The following is a 17,532-nucleotide window of genomic DNA, read 5'->3' on the forward strand; positions in this document are numbered from 1 at the left end:
ATTTGATAATTACCGTGATTTTTAATTCCTGTGTAGTCAGACAATATATTCCATATAATTTAAATGCTTTGAAGTTTATTGATTTTTTTCTGGTGGAGGATGAGGCACAAAAAGACAGGAATATCAAGCTGTTCCTGTATGTACCCTGACCTAAATCAAACCAGCAACCTATGCACTCTGGGATGATGCTTCAACCAACCAAGCTGTCTCGTCACGGCTTAAATTTTTTTTTTTTTTTGAGACAGAGAGAGGGAAGAAGAGAAAAGGGAGGGGGGGGAAAGAAGGCATTCATTTTTGTTCCACTCAGTCATACACACTGGTTGCTTCCCATCTGTACCCTGACTGGGATCAAACCCAGAACCTTGTTCTTTGGGACAATGCTCTTAACTGACTGAGCTAATCATCCAGGACCTACTGATCTTTTTTTTTTTTTTTTTTTTTTTTTTTTAACAGAGACAGAGAGAGAGTCAGGGACAGACAGACAGGAATGGAGAGAGATGAGAAGCATCAATCAGTTTTTCGTTGTGGCACCTTAGTTGTTCATTGATTGCTTTCTCATATGTGCCTTGACCACGGGCCTTCAGCAGACTGAGTAACCCCTTGCTCAAGCCAGCGACCTTGGGTCCAAGCTGGTGAGCTTTGCTCAAATCAGATGAGCCCACGCTCAAGCTGGCGACCTCTGGGTTTTGAACCTGGGTCCTCCGCATCCCAGTCTGGCACTCTATCCACTGCTCCACTGCCTGGTCAGGCCCTACTGATCTTTTTGATGGCCCAGCATATCCTGATCCACATACTATTGGCCCTTAAAATATATAAACTGCACACTGCAGTTTGATATATCCCATAAATATTGATTAAATTAGGTCAATGTGGTTCAGAGAACGTGCTTGAATTTATTGAATTCATCCAGCTCTCTTTCTCCAGAGGTGCAGGGATGGGGTCCTTATTGTCTCCGGGACCTTCCCAATGTCTACTACAGTGCTTGACTTATAGTGAACCACAAATATTTCTTGATTGTTTGACCTGAAAGCCAACAAACATTCATTTGGTCTATCCTTATGGTTCTATCGTGTGTGTACAGAAGAGAGAGTTCAGAGATTCTTGGCTTTGATGTACAGTAGACAGAATTGAGAGATTCTTTCAAGACATTTGACTCCAAAAGCCTGAGAAGACGACAGAGGAAGGATATGCTAGGTAGAGGGAATACATATGAAGGGCCTCAGATGTATGTAAGGATTTCATCCTGGGAGTAGTTAATATGGTGCAGGAATCTATAACCTGGAATTGAATTCAGAAAAAAAAGCAACACGTGCCTGTATTGGTCACCTGTCACACAGCTGTCATCCTAAAGAGGTACAACAGAGGGGTCATGGACAGGATGAAGGAAAATCAACAATGGATGGTGATTCCTGGGGTCTTGGAGCTAGAGCTGTTACCAGCCCAGGCTTAAAGTTGCTGGGGACAAAGTGGTCCTGGAATTTGGAGAGAGCTGGAGATGCAGGCTTTGGTAGAGAGATATAGACAAACAGGGTAGGAGCCTAGGGATATATACCTAGACCTTCCTCTCCTCCAGGCCTCAGATCTCCTGCCAGAGCCAAACTCAAGCAGCCAAGTTTATCCAGTGTATTTTGAGATCAGCTTTCCGGGGTACAAAGTGGTACTGAGAAGGGTGAACAACTCAGGTGGGGAGTGCACAAAGATTGGCTAGCACACATTCTTTGATAGGGATCCCTGATCTCCAGAAGCCAGTCTGCCAACTCCACATGGTTGTAAGAACCTTAGGTTAAATTCTAGACTAATATTACAAAGGGAAGAAGAATCCTACATGATGTGGCCTGTACTGACTGCTCCCTTCTCTTCTCTGGTTACTTCCTTCTCTACCGCTCTCATCTCCTTTTTGTCCCTTGAGCCCTCTGAGTGTCTTATGACCTCAGGGCACTGTGCCTCTTCCTGTCCCTTCTATTTCAAGTCTGAACTTTGATGCCATCTCTTCAGGGAAGCCTTCCCTGACTCTACCCATGCTAAATGAGCCACCCCACCTACAAGTTAGCATTTATTTCTTAGTACCTATGACTACCTAAAATTATCTTAGTGGAGCAACACTAGGATGACAGCTCTACAAGGACATGGACAGTGTCTGTTTCATTCACAGTATCAAATAGTAGATATTTGTTGAATGGTGGAGGGGGAAGTTTTGGGTTTTTTTTTTGTTTGTTTTGTTTGTTTTTTTGTATTTTTCTGAAGCTGGAAACGGGGAGAGACAGTCAGACAGACTCCCGCATGCGCCCGACCGGGATCCACCCGCCACGCCCACCAGGGGGCGACGCTCTGCCCACCAGGGGGCGATGCTCTGCCCCTCCGGGGCGTCGCTCTGTTGCGACCAGAGCCACTCTAGCGCCTGGGGCAGAGGCCAAGGAGCCATCCCCAGCGCCCGGGCCATCTTTGCTCCAATGGAGCCTCGGCTGCGGGAGGGGAAGAGAGAGACAGAGAGGAAGGAGGGGGGGAGGGGGGAGAAGCAGATGGGCGCTTCTCCTGTGTGCCCTGGCCGGGAATCGAACCCGGGACTTCTGCACGCCAGGCCGACGCTCTACCACTGAGCCAACCGGCCAGGGCCTGGAGGGGGAAGTTTTTATTTTTGTTTAATTGAGGGAAATAAGAATCACCTATTAAGGCCCCAGATGTCAGAGAAAATGGAGGAGTTGGTAGCTCCAAGGGCCTGTCCCTCTACAGAAACATTGACAAATTGAATAAAGTCAGAATCAACTTTATCTAAACTCTGGAAAAGAGCCAAAGATTTATGCCAACCAAGCAAATGCTCAATTTGAAAAAATGCAATGTAAATGTAAATGCAGCAGAAAAGCTTTGTGTTTTCCTTGCCCTTCCATCACCTCCTTCCCTAGCATGACAGGTCTTGAAGATGGCAGCTTGTGTCATCAGTATGGTGCCGGGGCTGGTTCTGGAATACTATTCAGCCATAAATGGAATTAAATACTGATATATGCTATGATGATGAACCTTGAAAACATGCTAAGTGAAAATAGCCAAATGGTCATATCTTTCATTTACACACAAAAATTTTTTTTTAATTAGCCTGACCTATGGTGGCGCAGTGGATAAAGCGTTGACCTGGAAATGCTGAGGTCGCCGGTTCGAAACCCTGGGCTTGCCTGGTCAAGGCACATATGGGAGTTGATGCTTCCAGCTCCTCCCCCCCCTTCTCTCTCTCTGTCTCTCTGTCTCTCTCCTCTCTAAAAATGAATAAATAAAATTTAAAAAAAATTTTAATTAAAAAAAAGGAAAAATCCAGACTCTAAATCCATATAGGAGATTGGCAGTTGCCAGAAGCTGGGGTGAATGGGAGAATGAGGAATAACTGCTTAATGGGTACAGGGTTTCCTTTTGGGCTGATGAAAATGTTTTGGAAGTAGGTAGAAGTGGTAGTTGCACAACATAGTGAATATACTAAATGCCACTGAGTTGTTCCCTATAAAATGGTTAATTTGATGTAATGTGAATTCCACCTCGGTGCACACTTACACCCCTCCTTTTCTCGAGCATGTACTTTTACTCTTTCTCCTCACTCTAAGGGTCCCCACGGGACTTGCAACTAGGGGAGCAAGGGGCAGTGGTAGTTCAACCTGGGCTATTCCCCTGAACCTGTCTCCCAGACTCCCATTTCTCTGACTTTTCAGGGAGCTAAAAGTAGCCCCAACCTGGACCACTTCTGTCCCTGTGACTTACTTCTCAGTGAGCCCACACGGCACCATGTAATTAACTTTTTTTCTATAAGGTTTCTAGGGAGCCAAAGCAGCCCTGCCCAGGCTCTCTCCTAAATCCTTCTTTGTTTCACTGTCCCCAGCTTTAATAAACATGCTCTCAAAAAAAGGGGGGGGGGGCATCACTCATACTCCACAACTAATTCAATACGTCCAAGCAGAGTCTGAATAACAGAAAATCTAGTGAAATAAAAATACCAACAGCAGCACACAAACTTTGACATTACAAAGTGGTGTTACTTCCCCCAATTTCTCCAAATGCAGGGAGGCGCTGACAGCCACCAGCTGTATTTGAAGAGTAATTGTCACCACTTGCCAACCTCTCCAGTCCTAACTTTAATGGATTCAAAATTTCCGTCTAAACATTTTTTCTTATGTTTAGATGGAATCACCAAGCAGAGTCCATTTCTCCAATGACTGCTTTGCTTATCCGTATCCCAAAGGGAGGTCTTCTTCATATCCTCTTAAGCCAGACTGAGGAAGAAAGAAGTTAAGTAGTTGGACGATAAACCTAGAATATACCAGATACTTAATGAGGGCTTATGACGTGCCAAGGACGAATCGTTATCTCACTTCATCTTCACAGCATTTTACAGATGAAGAAAATGAGGGTGACTGCCTCAAGTAAAGGTTGGGGTGTGGTTTGAACCTCGCAACCTGGCTCCGAGGCCCACATTCAACTTCACTTCTTCTCTGCTGACTCCAAGAACCTGGCCTGTTTTTCTTTTTTTTTTACGCTGAGCCACTTGAATCACTCTGCTTACCGCTGGCATCTGAATTTAAGACCTTTGGGGTGCAGGTTGGAGCCACGCTCCTTAACTATGCATGACAACCGAGCGCTCACTATGGACCAAGACTCATCTCAATTCTCACTAGTCCCAACTTAAAGATGAGGAAACTGATGGCTCTAAATCGCAAAGGGAATGAGGAATCGGGCTTCGAAGCTGGGGCCTTATTCAGAGGCAAGAGATAACGGGATACTCCAGTTAATTTGAAAACGTCTCCGGTCCACCTAAGCTGAGCCTTTTTAATACTCGAGCCACATGGGTCGCGTGCAGGGCTACGCCCAGCCTCTATTCTAGTCCAGCTCCACCCAGACTGGACCTTCCAAGATAAGCCGCGCACGGCCTACTCTGGGTAAACCGCAAGGCTGTGACTTAAAAGGACCCGGCCTCCTACACTTTAGTTGTCTTAGTGTTTGCCTGAGGAGAACGCAATATCATGGTACTTGTCATTTTCGTTCACCAGCAATAGAGACCGAAAGTGAGAACAAGTCAGAAAAGTCTCTAGAAGGTTGACCGTTTATGGGTACATCAGGCATTCATTTGGGCAGCTACACCCTCAAGCGGTCCTTCATTCCCGACACCGCTGGTTAATAACGAGCAGAAGCGGCTACCAATGAGCTCCGTCAAGTAGCAAGGTGGGCAGGGCTAGCTCTTAAAGGAGCCAAAACCCGTTAGCAGACCGGATAATCCTGATGATGGCGGCTGGCGCGGCCTTAGCCTTGGCCCTGTGGCTACTACTGCCGTCAGTCGGGGTGGAAGGGGCAGGACCCCCACCGATCCAGGACGGCGAGTTCACATTCCTGCTACCTGCAGGAAGGAAGCAATGTTTCTACCAATCCGCGCCGGCCAACGCAAGCCTCGAGACCGAGTACCAGGTAGAGAGTCCTGGGCCAGGGAGCGAGCGGAGCCAAGGGAAGGGGTGTGGCTAAGCAGCTACAGCAAAACTTGCATTAAAGAGGAAAGGGGCAGGAACCTGTGCGTAAGAACGTATGGGTGGAGTCTGCGAAAGTCAGACGGAAGGGTCGGACGCAACGCCTGGGAGAGGAAGGGTGGGAGGGAGTAATAGATGAAGGCGGGGCTATAGTGAGACAGCCAGGAGGCGTGGCCTCTGTGAAGAATAGAGTCCTTCATAGGACTAAACATTCGTAGGCGTGGCCAAAGGGTCGTGTCGGATTGAAGATGTTGGTGGGCGTGGCCAGAAAGCGCTATGAGAATGGGCGCAATCTACAGATGTTTTAGGCCCTGATGTTTTGGTTACAAGGCTGGACCCGTTGTCTCTTAGGGCGTGGCCAAATCAGGGGCGTGCCCAGGTAAAAGCCAATCAGACGAAAGGACTGATCACAAATCTGTCGTATCAGTGGGCGCGGAGCCAAGGCTATGGGCGCGGCCCAAAGGACGGGTAGGGGCAAGACTCTGTTGCAAGTGTGGGTGTCTGCACTCAGGGAGGTCCCTAGTGGTCTGTTTGGGTCTGCGCGGTGCTTCAGCCCGGGCTTCTGGCAGGTGCCCTTGGCCTACCCCTAGCCCTCCACCTGCTCTTACCTGCCCCCCAGGTGATCGCAGGTGCTGGGCTGGATGTGGATTTCACATTGGAGAGCCCTCAGGGCGTGCTGCTGGTCAGTGAGTCCCGCAAAGCAGATGGGGTGCACACGTGAGTTCAGTCCCGCTGCCTGCTAGGGTTCGGTTACAGCCCTGCCCCTCCCCAGCGGCCTCCGGTTACTACCCTGCATATTTCGCAGAGTCCGGCTGGTGGCCATTCGGGGTCATATCTATGTGTCTGCCTTTCTGCCCAGGGTAGAACCCACGGAGGCTGGGGACTACAGACTGTGCTTTGACAACTCCTTCAGCACAATCTCCGAGAAGTTGGTGTTCTTCGAACTTATCTTTGACAGCCTGCAGGACGATGAGGAGGTCGAAGGCTGGGCAGAGGTCGTGGAGCCTGAGGAGATGCTGGATGTCAAGATGGAGGACATCAAGGTGCGCCCAGGCCGAGCTGGGGCCACTCCTCCCAGATTTCTGGCTTTGGGCAGCAGTGTGCTGCCCAACCTTGGCTGGGGTCCTCCTTGGCCTGACCCAGCCTCTCATAGCAGCGTTGCCCCCAACTTAATTACATTAACAGTGGCAGTTCACAGTTAAAAATAACTGCACATTTCTAGGTGTAAACCCTGATTTTTTTTTTTTTTTTTTTTAAGAGAGAGGAGAGAGAGCCTGACCAGGTGGTGGCGCAGTGGATAGAGCGTCAGACTGGGATGCGGAAGGACCCAGGTTCGAGACTCGAGGTCGCCAGCTTGAGCGCAGGCTCATCTGGTTTGAGCAAGGCTCACCTCAAGCAAGGGGTTACTCAGTCTGCTGAAGGCCCACGGTCAAGGCACATATGAGAGAGCAATCAATGAACAACTAAGGTGTCACAACGAAAAACTGATGATCGATGCTTCTCATCTCTCTGTTCCTGTCTGTCTGTCCCTATCTCTCTCTCTCTGTCACTGTAAAAATAAATAAATAAAATTAAAAAAAAAAAAAGAGGAGAGAGAGAGAGAAAGAGAGAGAAAGGGACAGACAGCAATAGAGAAGAAGGGAGATGAGAAGCATCAACTCGTAGTTGCGGCACTTTCATTGTTCATTGATTGTTTTCTCATATGTGCCTTGACTAGGAGGCTCCAGCTGAGCCAGTGACCCTTTGCTCAAGCTAGGGACCTTGGGCTTCAAGCCAGTGACCATGGGGTCATGTCTATGATCCCTCACTCAAGCTGACAACGCTGTGCTCAAGTTGGTGAGCCCATGCTCAAGCTGGCAACCTCAGGGTTTTGAAACTGAATCCTCAGTATCCCAGGTCGATGTTCTATCCACTAAGCCACTGCCTGCTCAGGCTAAACCCTGATTTTAAGGGCTTAAAAAACTCAATATCCATAACTACCCTATAAAGTAGGTAGTATACTCAAATCATCCCCATTTTATTGAGGCACAGGATGGCTAAGTAACTGTCCTAAAGCCACACAGCTAGCAACTGGCAGAGCCAATATTTGAACCCAGTCTGGCTTCAGCAACTGTGCTGTTATCCACTAGTAAATACATTCTTCACACTTAATTAAGCATTCAGTTCGCACAGCATTTCTGAGGGAATTGAAGCCCAGAAAGGTTAATTCAATTGCTTAAGATTTCACAGTGAGTGGCAGAATGAGAATTTAGGCTCAGGCAGGCTGGTCAGTCCATGCTCTCAGCTTTTTTTCCCCCAGCAACACGGACTCACCCTGTTTCCTATTTTACTGGTCTCTGCTCCCCAAAGGACAGAGGCCTGACCCTCCTCCTCCCTTACTCCACAGGAGTCTATTGAGACCATGAGAACTCGTCTGGAACGCAGCATCCAGATGCTAACACTGCTGCGAGCCTTTGAGGCACGTGACCGCAACCTGCAGGAGGGCAACCTTGAACGGGTTAACTTCTGGTCGGCTGTGAATGTGGCTGTGCTGCTGCTAGTAGCTGTGCTGCAGGTCTGCACACTCAAGCGCTTCTTCCAGGATAAACGCCCTGTGCCTACGTAGTCCCTACCTCTGAAGGAAGAACAAGGAAAAGGAGTGGCACCAGGGTGCATGCGTGTGAGCCTTGGGGAGTCCCTTCACCAAATAGTTTCCTACATGAGGGGAGGCTGTGCATTCTGGGCCTGACCGTGCGGCCCCTATGTGTCTTCCCTTCCAGGCCAGAACACTGGCTGGCTTGCAGGTCTAGGCCATCCAGAAAGGGTGACTGACTCAGTGGTTGTATCCACTTTCCTAGAAATTGTGCACTGGGAAGGCACTGCAGTATTTGAATGCAACCCTGGAGTTTTCTCGCCCCACCCATGTCCCCTACTGTAAGTGTGCCTTAGCCTGAGACTTCCAGTTGCACTACCACTGCCTGGTGTGGAATGGTGCCCAGGAAGCAAACTTCCCCTTCCCTTCCTCACTGGCTCTATGAGCCAGGTCATGGTGGGAAGGGGCTTGCTGCTCATGGGACCCCATGCCTTCCTTCCCCTCCTTGTTGCTTTTCCTGGGGACTGTTGCTGCAGCTGAGGGTGGCCTGCTCAAGCCAGGGGCTGGGAAGTAGACTCTTGTTGCAGTGTTCTTGCCAGGACAGTCACTTTATTGACAGGAAGAAGCCGGCCCCTCGGCCCAGCAGGGGCTATGTGTGAGGTCCGGTAACAATTCCAGGAGCAGGGCCTATAAGACCACCTGCCCCTCCTGCTCTCCCTTATAGGGGCCCCAGACAGGGCTGACGGGGTGCCCTGGCCAAAGCCTGTACAGGAGCCTCACAGAATAAAGGGCAGTCTGGCCTGGGGACCGGAGCCAATAAATTACGGTCAGAAAATCACAGAGCCTGGTGATTGGGGCTCAGGGACACCAGCCACAACAGACCTGCCCCCAAGAGGGCAGTCAGGCAGGCGGGAGGGGTCTCCCACGAAGCTCAGAAGAAGGGTCTGGCGGGAGCCGATGGAGGTGGTCGCCTGGGCATAAGAGAAAAATCAGAAAGCAAAGTTTAACTGTGTCCTCAAGCTGGGCCAGAAGGCCTGGGGTCCCAAGATGGGGAAGAGGGGACCTTGGGGAAATGCTCAGGACTTCAGGGAGGAGAGAGGGCCTGACCACTGAACAGTGTGGGGTGGAGGGCCAGGACTCCCTTTCCTCTCAGCGATTCTGATGTCTGCCCCAGGCCTCTGCGGGGCATAGTGGGGTGGGGTGGCGGGGAATATTTGCTTCCACTCCTGGGGTTTCAGGAAGGTAAAAGCTCTCCCCTCTAGAGATAGATTCCCCTGGAAATGAAGCCTCCCAAGAGTAGAGCCCCCATGAGTGAGGTGTGGGGGAACCTGTTGTTGGAGGGGTGGGGTCCTCCTGGGGGTAAGGTAAGTAGCCAACATCAGCCTGAATGCCAACACAAAAGGCCCACACAGCAGCCATCAGAAGCTTCTTCCCTTTATTTTAGTTTATTAATAGGATACAGAGTGCAGGCACTTAACAGTGGTCAAACTGAGCGAGCAGTGAGCAAAGTCTGCTCAGAGAGTGGCCACCTGGGGCCCGCCCCATGTGGGAAACCTGGGTAGGAGCCAAGGGGCCCACAGCCTCCCCACCCACTCAAACCCAAGTCCAGGCCACTCTGGAAGTCAGGTGGAGGAAGGGGCGGAGGGAGGAGTGAGGCCAGTGGAGCCGGGGGTTCCAGACCTGGCAAAGGCACCTCTGGCAGCCAAAGCTGGGCCATGCGGTTAATACGGCCAAGGAAGGAATATGTACAACTTGGGCAGGACGGGCATCACTGGACCTGCTCCTGGCTTGCCACCAGGAGTTCCCACTGCTAAGTGGACACACTCCTTGCACCCCAGTAAATCAAACCTAAGGGTACAGGCGCCCTTGGTGCAGTTTCCAGAAGGTCCAGTCTACTCAGGCTTTCTAGGCCAGAAAATCCCCTGGGTGAGTCCCCTCTATACCAGCTGAGATCCCTCATTTAAGATGATGCTCAGGGTCCAGTTCCCTCTGCTACCTGAGGCCTCTTTCCCCAAAGTGCAACACCCAAGTTCCCCTGACACTGGGGCTCCAGAGCCCCTTTATTCAGTGCTATGTCGAACTGGGGATAGGGGCCAGGCCAGTTCATGACTGGGCCAGGGTTAGGAAAGTCAGGGAGCCTCGTGCTAGCCTGGGGACAGGAGGACCAGAGACAGCAGAGGGGCCCAAACCACCGAAGCTCCTGCACCAAGGGTGCACAAGGAACCCCCCAGAAATGCCCCTGCAGCCTAGTCGAGCAGGGATGGCTCGGCTGGGCGGATAATGGTGGGACGGCTGGGCGCAGCCGGGGGTCTTCTGCTGCAAAGAGAATAAAGACAGACAAGGAAAGGGAGAAAGCAGTGAGGCTGGAAGCAGGGCAGTGGTGAGGACCCAGACTCCGCCACCCCCTCTCAGGTTGCTGCCCTTTGCTAGATGCTCTGAAGGCTGCCAGGGCGCAATGGAGGAGTTTTCCAAGTCTAGGTATTGGTAGCCCTGCAGTCACTTGCTTTGTGACCCTAGGCAAGTCCCCCAACCACCCTGGACCCCAGGCTCCTCATGGGACAAGTGTGGAGAAGAAAGCTTGGCCTAGAAGGTAAGGAGAGGTACGGCAGGGTTATGTGATGACTGATGTGTGTCCTCAGTAAGGAAGCAAAGACCAAAAGCAGGAGAAAGGGCCCAGTGTGAAGGTCCCCCAAGCTGTGTGGTAGGCCCACCACAGCTCAGGCAGAGTACAGGCCTGGAGCCTTGGAGTCGCCTTACTCTATCACTCTGCAACTTTGGGCAGTTGACTTGGCTTCTATGGGCCACAGTTTTTCAACCAGCCAAATAAGATGCTGGTGACTCCTCTACTCCCTGCAGCGTGCAGGCCAGTGACTCTAAATGGTAGGCAACTAGGGGCCAGCCTTACCTGGGCACTCCGGGGGGGATGCCGGGTGGAATCCGAGGGGGCCGAGATGGGATCTGAGGCGGGGCCGAGAAGGGGTCATTATTGGCAAATACGCTCTGGGGGCCGGGCCGGGATGGGATGGGAGGCGCTGAGAAGGAGGCTGCTGGCCCCACTGGCACAGGCATCAGGGGAGGCCCTGGGGTGGGACCCCTTACTGCTGGGGGCCGGCCCGGTGGGTGCACACTGGACGTGGGTCGGCGCTGTGGAGTGGGGCTGTGGAAGAAAGAGGTTATGAGCTGGAAACAGTGGGCACAAGCATCAGCCATGCTAGTGTGGCCACAGAAGCCTGAGCTGGGCAGGGGGTGATGGCCATGGTGACCTCCTCTGTGATGGGCTGGTACTAGCTACCAACCGGGGTAATGGGATCTTGGCTGGTATAGAGATGTGGGTGAGCTCTTGGTCCTGGGCAAGGGGCAGTACAGGTGCACTGGGATTCTCTGCCCACTCCCCAGACCTGCCAGAGGTGGCCATCCTCCCTAAAACCTGTCCTTAGCTAAGGGACCCTGCTTCCCTCTTATCTCATTTTCACAAACATTTCCTTCTCACTGGCCCTGCTCAGGCCTCAACTCTGTGCTTCCTCCAAACTACTCTCCAGAGTTGAAAATAACTTCCAGAGCACACTTCTACCCTACAGATCAAGTCCGGTTGCCTCAGAGGCCACAAGGCCCTGCCCCAAAGGCTACCCCTGGGCCTGAGGATCACTGCTCCCCAGGCTGGATGCTGTCCTGCCTTCCCTGTCTGATGCTCTGAATTACCCACACCAGGGTCTTATTTCTATTCAACAGCTCGGGAGAGTCAGAGGGGAGAAGATGTGCTGGTTATGCCCCCGTTTTGCCCTTCAGATCCTATCCCACCCCCATCCCCCACCATTCTTGGCCATACTCTGTGCCCCAGGCTGACCTCCATGGCTGGTGTTGCTTAGGCCTCCTGCCCTCTTTGGATTTCATTTGGGCTGAAGCAATGGAAGGCACCAGGAGACCATCTTATCTTTAACCCTTCTCTCCCTGTCCTTTTGGGCTGAGGTGGGCTACCAGCTCCCACTGTGACTAGTCCTGGCTTCTGTGCCATCTGGATTGGTCCCCTTTACTGTGCCCGCCTGTGGACTGGGAGAGGTGCTAGGAACCCAAAGGCAGCAGCCTCCGCATAAATGGGTGACCAGGCCTCACAGACCTGTGGTTGATGGTGCTCTGGAGCCAGGTGTCATCAACAGGTGGGGGCACGGGAGTGGACACAGTGCTGGTGCTGATGTCTCCAATGATGTTGAGAGCCTCCTTGAGTGCATGGTACATGCGCAACATTTCGTCCCGCCGCTGGGCCTGATCAGCTGACTCTTCCATGAGGCTGGTCTGGTCTGCTGACGAGTATAGGTAGGCCAGTAGCTCATGGTGGATGAAGGCCTTTGTCTGGGGGCAAGGTTCAGAGAGGTCAGGGCTTCCACCATACCAACTGTGAACTCAGCCAACCATTGAGACTGGCTGGAAAAGCATCTACCACAGTTGGTAGGGTTTTCTTTGTCTATCATACAATAAGTAAGATATTTAAAATACAGCTTTCCACCCAGCTGTCTTCCAAGTTGCTCAGGGATGCTTTCAAGTGTTCTTCCAACACATTTTATTAGATTATCTTAATTAAAGTTATTCCTAGAAGCATACCTCTTATTACTATAGAAATTTTATGCTCTTGTTTTATCTTCAAACTGGTTTTTGTTCAGAAACTATAGCAGGTCCTCTAATAATATTGTTTAGTTCAATGTCATTTAATTATATTACAGATGTGATGTCATAGGAACCTAACCCTTATTTATTTATAACTATTAGCCTATGGTGTTTTTTAAATTTAAGTATAGTTAGTATATACAATACTATATTAGTTATATTAGTTTCAGGTGTATGTCAATTAGTCTATGGAAAACTTGGGTTTCATTATTTGTCATTTCATTTATAGTCATAGAACCTATCCATAATGTTAACTGAGAAATTATTGCACAAGTTTTCAGTTAATTTTATACTTTGTTCTTGAATCTTCCAATCTTACTATAGGATACAGTAGTTTTTCAGTTACTTTTCTTGGGGTTTCTAGGTATACATATCATGTGTACATGAGCTTCAACAGATAGGCATACTTTTTCTTATAACTTTTCAATGTTTACACCTCTAAATTATTTTTCTTGTCTAACTACATTGACTAGTAACTCTACATGAAAGTTAAAAGTGAAAATGGCCAACTTGTTCTTGATTTTAGAGGGGATGCTCCCATAGCATGCCCATTAAGGTCAAGAGTGGCTTGAGACCGAAATACATTGAGTCAGTGGATGTATGACACCTCATAACAAAAGATTCCTTCTACAAATTGTGTATATTGGAAATTTTCTCAAACATCTCTAAAGATGACCATGTTTTCGATAATTTCTAAATGTGAATGCATCAGATATTCAAACATTTAAATTTTGAAAAACTGGTAAAAGGAAAAGTAAAATATAATCTAAAGATACTATAAAGTACAGCAAAAACCCCTTTGTCCACTGGCCTCCTCAGCCCCCTGAATTCTCCTTCTAGGAAGCAAGTGCTCTCACTAGGTTCTTGTACAAAATTCCAGAGATGTCTGTGCATACACGAGATGTATGTACCTCCCCCCCTTTTTAAAGATTTTATTTATTGATTTGAGAAAGAGAGAAAGAGAGAAGGGGGAGGAATGGGAAGCATTAACTCATATTAGCTGCTGCTTGTATGTGCCCTGACTGGGCAAGCCCTGGGTTTCGAACTTACAACATTAGCATTCCAAGTCGATACTTTATCCATTTGCACCACCACAGGTCGGGCTGTACTTCTCTCTTTTTACACAAATGGAGCCTTCCTGTATATTGTTATGCTCCATACCTTTCCACTTAATAATAAAAGTTATAGACCTGAACATATTCATAACTCTTTTTTTTTTGGCAATAGAATGGATATTTATTAAATAGATTCTATTTAAAAGATAGAGATTTCCAATCTTGAGCCACTACAAAACACTGCTGAAAAAATTAAAAAAAATCATGTATATGCTCAATTGGCATGCGGGCAAATGTCTCTGTGGGAGAAATTCCTGCAAGTAGAAGTACAGGGTCAAAGCATATATGCATTTAAAATTTCAGGCTGCAGAACCATTTATTTCCTAAATCCCATCTATATGTGAGAACATACCAGGGCACCCACAAAATTTAACACTGATCATCACTGAGAAGGAGACCATGAGGAACTGCATTTTACCAAACAGAAGCCTAAATGAGAAGCTTATGGGCACCTGGGCAGGCGGGTAATACTGAAAGTAAAGTTGGGCTGGGCTGCAGGCCATCAGGAGGCCAAGGCCGCCAATACCAGGCTACAGTTGAGGATAGACTCAGTTGGGCTTTGAATCCCACCTCTTACTCTCCTGAGTGTTGGGCAGGTTTCTTGACTTCTCTGGGTCTCCATTTTCCTGTCTGTAAATGGGATGACAGCAGTCCCTCTCCTAGGGTTATTATATGACTAAAAAAAAATAATTTAGAGGACACACACACATGTTGTGTTAGCTTAAATTATAAATGGAAGTATCAGCCCTGTGTAGACTTTACCTTCCAATTTTACACAAGAGGATGGAAATCCTGATTTTGATGTTAAAAAGGCGCTGACTAACTCTAATTTTTTATTTTATACAATACAGTGTTTAGGCTAAATATGGTTGCCATCACCCCTGGCCCCTCCCTGTGACTGGGGCCAGATACTTACGTTGTTGATCATGAGGTGCATGATGGTCTTTGGCATGAGGTCGCGGATGGACTTGTTGATTATGGCCACGTAGGAATCCACTAGGTTGCGAATGGTCTCCACTTGGCGCTCCAGCTGTGGGTCCATGGAGAAGGTGTTCTCCTGCACTCCATCCTCATTTTCTGCCTGCAAGGTGGGAGGTGAGGCAGTGAAGGGGGACTGTGGTCTAAGGAGAGCGTGGGGAGCCCCTCTTCTCTGGAAATTGTTTCCCTGTGCCACCTACAACCAACCCTCCAGGGCTGGCCCCTGATGGCCATGTCAGCACCATGTGGCCCTGCTTGCCCGTGGCCTAAACTGCCTGGACCTGGGCTGACCACAGCCTAAGCTAGGCTAGATCTAGATCCTCTGATTTGGGAATTGAAACAACATGTTATTTTGGGGACCGAGGATGGCCATGTTCACTCTACCTAAAGGAGGAGAGAAGAGAGAACAAAGCAGATGGGATCCCAGTCCCTATTCTATTTTTTTTTAAGCAAGAGAGACAGAGAGAGGGACAGACAGGAAGGAGAGAGATGAGAAGCATCAATGGTTTGTTGTGGCATCCTAGTTGTTCATTGATTGCTTTCTCATATGTGCCTTGACCAGGGGGCTACAGCAGAGCAAGTGACCCCTTGCACAAGCCAGCGACCTTGAGCTCAAGCCAGTGACCATGGGGTCATGTCTATGATCCCACACTCAAGCTGGTGAGTCTGTGCTCAAGCCAGACGAGTCTGCGCTCAACCTGGTGACCTCAGAGTTTTGAACCTGGGTCCTCTGAGTCCCAGTCCGATGCTCTATTTACTGTGCTGCCTGGTTAGGCTCCCAGTCCCTATTCATCTCTGCCCTTGGCTTTAGCTGGAGAACCTTCTGGGCCCTGATAACACAATCCTCCTCTACCTTTCTGCTTTGTTTGCTTGAGGGTATGGGCTACATGCCTTCCGAGAGTTCTAGCAAATACAGCCTGGAAATAACTCATCTTGTTTATCCTGTGAGAACCCAGCCCCCTTCCTCTCCCAGATATGGTCAACTTAGCCAAAGGTGTGCTAGCCAGGCAGGGCGTGGCAGTTCCTCACCTGGTCCTTCTCTGGGTAGACGCCAGCTCGGAGGAATGAGGCCTTCCAGCTGTCTACGTCCTCTTGGGAATCACAGGCCAGCTCTATCTGCCGCAGGTCCTTGTAGACATTCCTATGAGAAGAAGAGAGAAGAGGCAAGTGCTTGACCTTGACTGTGGGCCCAGCTCGGGTGTAGTGAGCTCTGGGGTCTGTGAGTGACCGGGATTCACACTTGACCCAGACACTCATGACCAGAGGCCCCAGGATGGTAGCAGCATCTGTACCCTATCCTGTTCCATAGGCAGGCACGGTTGAAATGGCCAACAAGCAGCCCCAAAGCGCTGGCATGAAATTTGGGTTTGAGGTTAGGCATGGAGCTCTGTGATGGCCAACTGGTGGTCAGTGAGTGGCTGCCCTGAGAGACTTCTGGAAGGAGTCACGAAGGGAGGGGAATGTCTTTGTTGCTCTTCCTTCTCTTCCCAATGTCTGCAACATCATCAGCCATTTTGGACCAAGAGGAGGGAAGCTGAGGAATAGGGAGGGCCTGGGCACACATGCCTGTGGAGCTGCCCCACCTGCCCTGGGTGGTAAAGTCTTAACTTGACATAAAAAAAACCAAATCATCTATCTTGTTTCCTCGACTATTATTCTGGGTTTTCTGAACTCCTAAACAATATATCAGGTAATACCTTCAACCCTCTGCACAGGGGGACACAGGGCCAGGGTGGTGAGACAGCTGCCAAGTGTCAGTCAGCAAGGACAGAGCCCAGATGCCCCCATGTACCCCATCAACTGTGCTCCTAACTGTCCCCTAGCCTACCCTGCCTCCGCCTCTCCCATCTCAGCTAATGGCAGCTCCTTCCCTGCAGGAGCCCAGAGTCATTTCTCTACACCCACATCTACCAGGAATTTGGTTAACTCTATTGAAAACTGCGCCCTCCTCCTCTATGTCCTCAGTGCCACCGGGGTTCAGCCCCACCATCTCCCACCTGGACCAGCACAGTCTCTTGGTCCTAGTCTCCTGGGCTGCCGTCACCCCCATGTCTGTTTCTCCCACAGTCACCAGAAGACACCTGTGAGCACCTGAGTAGGGTTCTGTCCCTGTTTCAAACCCTCCAAGGTTCCTCCATCATTTCATCCTAGACTCTGCCCAGAGAGGTCTTCCCTGACCACCCATTGGAAGTGCCGATGGCATTTTTGTTTCTCACCTGACTCCCTTTCTACAACATGACACTCCAGGGCAAAGACTACATACACCAGTGCTCAGTGGATGCAGCTGAAAGACTGAAAGGTTGGTCTCCACCCTGGAACCCTTTGGGCACCCACCTCTGCTCCGTGTTGAAGATGGCGAAGACATGCTTGTTGGACATGAAGCCCTTCTCTACATCGCGAATTTTAAGGTTGTCCAAAGGCAGCATGTACTTCTTCTCTTTCTCCTAAGGGTAGAAGGCAAGGGTTACCACCCTCCCTCCTGTTAGGGATATGTTCCATATAACTGGCTGGGTTCCCAACCAATGCAAGGGTTGACAACAAAGGAACAACAGAGCCGGGGTTACCCTGTGCTGTTTAAATGAAGACAAGAGGATGCCCAGGGCTGGACCACGGCCAACACCTGATACCTCCCATGTTAGTCACTACTCAGATGAAGTAATCCACTATTGCTGCTGTGTTGCTCACCCTGGCCTAGCCATGCTCTTCTCCCTGACAT

At 49.7% G+C, this 17,532-nt stretch overlaps 2 protein-coding genes across 14 annotated transcripts in view; one reads left to right on the forward strand and one right to left on the reverse strand.

Annotated features, from left to right (window-relative positions):
- Window positions 1–5,165: 5,165 nt before the first annotated feature.
- On the forward strand, window positions 5,166–8,902 carry TMED1 (transmembrane p24 trafficking protein 1). The gene is made up of 4 exons (XM_066346277.1): window positions 5,166–5,436; window positions 6,112–6,209; window positions 6,352–6,535; window positions 7,879–8,902. Exons 1-4 carry the CDS (start codon window positions 5,254–5,256, stop codon window positions 8,095–8,097), a joined length of 684 nt encoding a protein of 227 aa, XP_066202374.1. The 5' UTR covers window positions 5,166–5,253; the 3' UTR covers window positions 8,098–8,902.
- DNM2 (dynamin 2) overlaps window positions 8,654–17,532 on the reverse strand; it is a 95,123-nt gene continuing 86,244 nt past the window's right edge. For 7 of the 13 annotated variants that reach the window (XM_066346172.1, XM_066346219.1, XM_066346249.1 and 4 more), the window contains 6 exons: window positions 17,151–17,260; window positions 15,846–15,957; window positions 14,755–14,919; window positions 12,179–12,411; window positions 10,970–11,221; window positions 9,483–10,380 (listed from right to left, as the gene is read on the reverse strand). In XM_066346172.1, coding sequence (XP_066202269.1) covers window positions 10,311–10,380; window positions 10,970–11,221; window positions 12,179–12,411; window positions 14,755–14,919; window positions 15,846–15,957; window positions 17,151–17,260 — 942 coding nt within the window. In that variant the 3' untranslated portion in view covers window positions 9,483–10,310. Of the gene's footprint in view, window positions 9,036–9,482; window positions 10,381–10,969; window positions 11,222–12,178; window positions 12,412–14,754; window positions 14,920–15,845; window positions 15,958–17,150; window positions 17,261–17,532 lie in introns of those variants that run through there. The other 6 variants (XM_066346259.1, XM_066346236.1, XM_066346183.1 and 3 more) reach the window with 2 other exon arrangements.

The sequence above is a fragment of the Saccopteryx leptura genome, chromosome 1, assembly GCF_036850995.1.
Source record: "Saccopteryx leptura isolate mSacLep1 chromosome 1, mSacLep1_pri_phased_curated, whole genome shotgun sequence".
Classification (NCBI taxonomy): Eukaryota; Metazoa; Chordata; class Mammalia; order Chiroptera; family Emballonuridae; genus Saccopteryx; species Saccopteryx leptura.

What these genes read in the sequence shown, in the direction of transcription:
- TMED1 (XM_066346277.1), top strand. Translation starts at nt 5,254, where the DNA reads ATGATGGCGGCTGGCGCGGCCTTAGCCTTGGCCCTGTGGCTACTACTG. An exon ending in GCCTCGAGACCGAGTACCAG is followed by an intron (nt 5,437 to 6,111) that starts GTAGAGAGTCCT and finishes CCTGCCCCCCAG; the next exon opens with GTGATCGCAGGTGCTGGGCT. An exon ending in TCAAGATGGAGGACATCAAG is followed by an intron (nt 6,536 to 7,878) that starts GTGCGCCCAGGC and finishes CTTACTCCACAG; the next exon opens with GAGTCTATTGAGACCATGAG.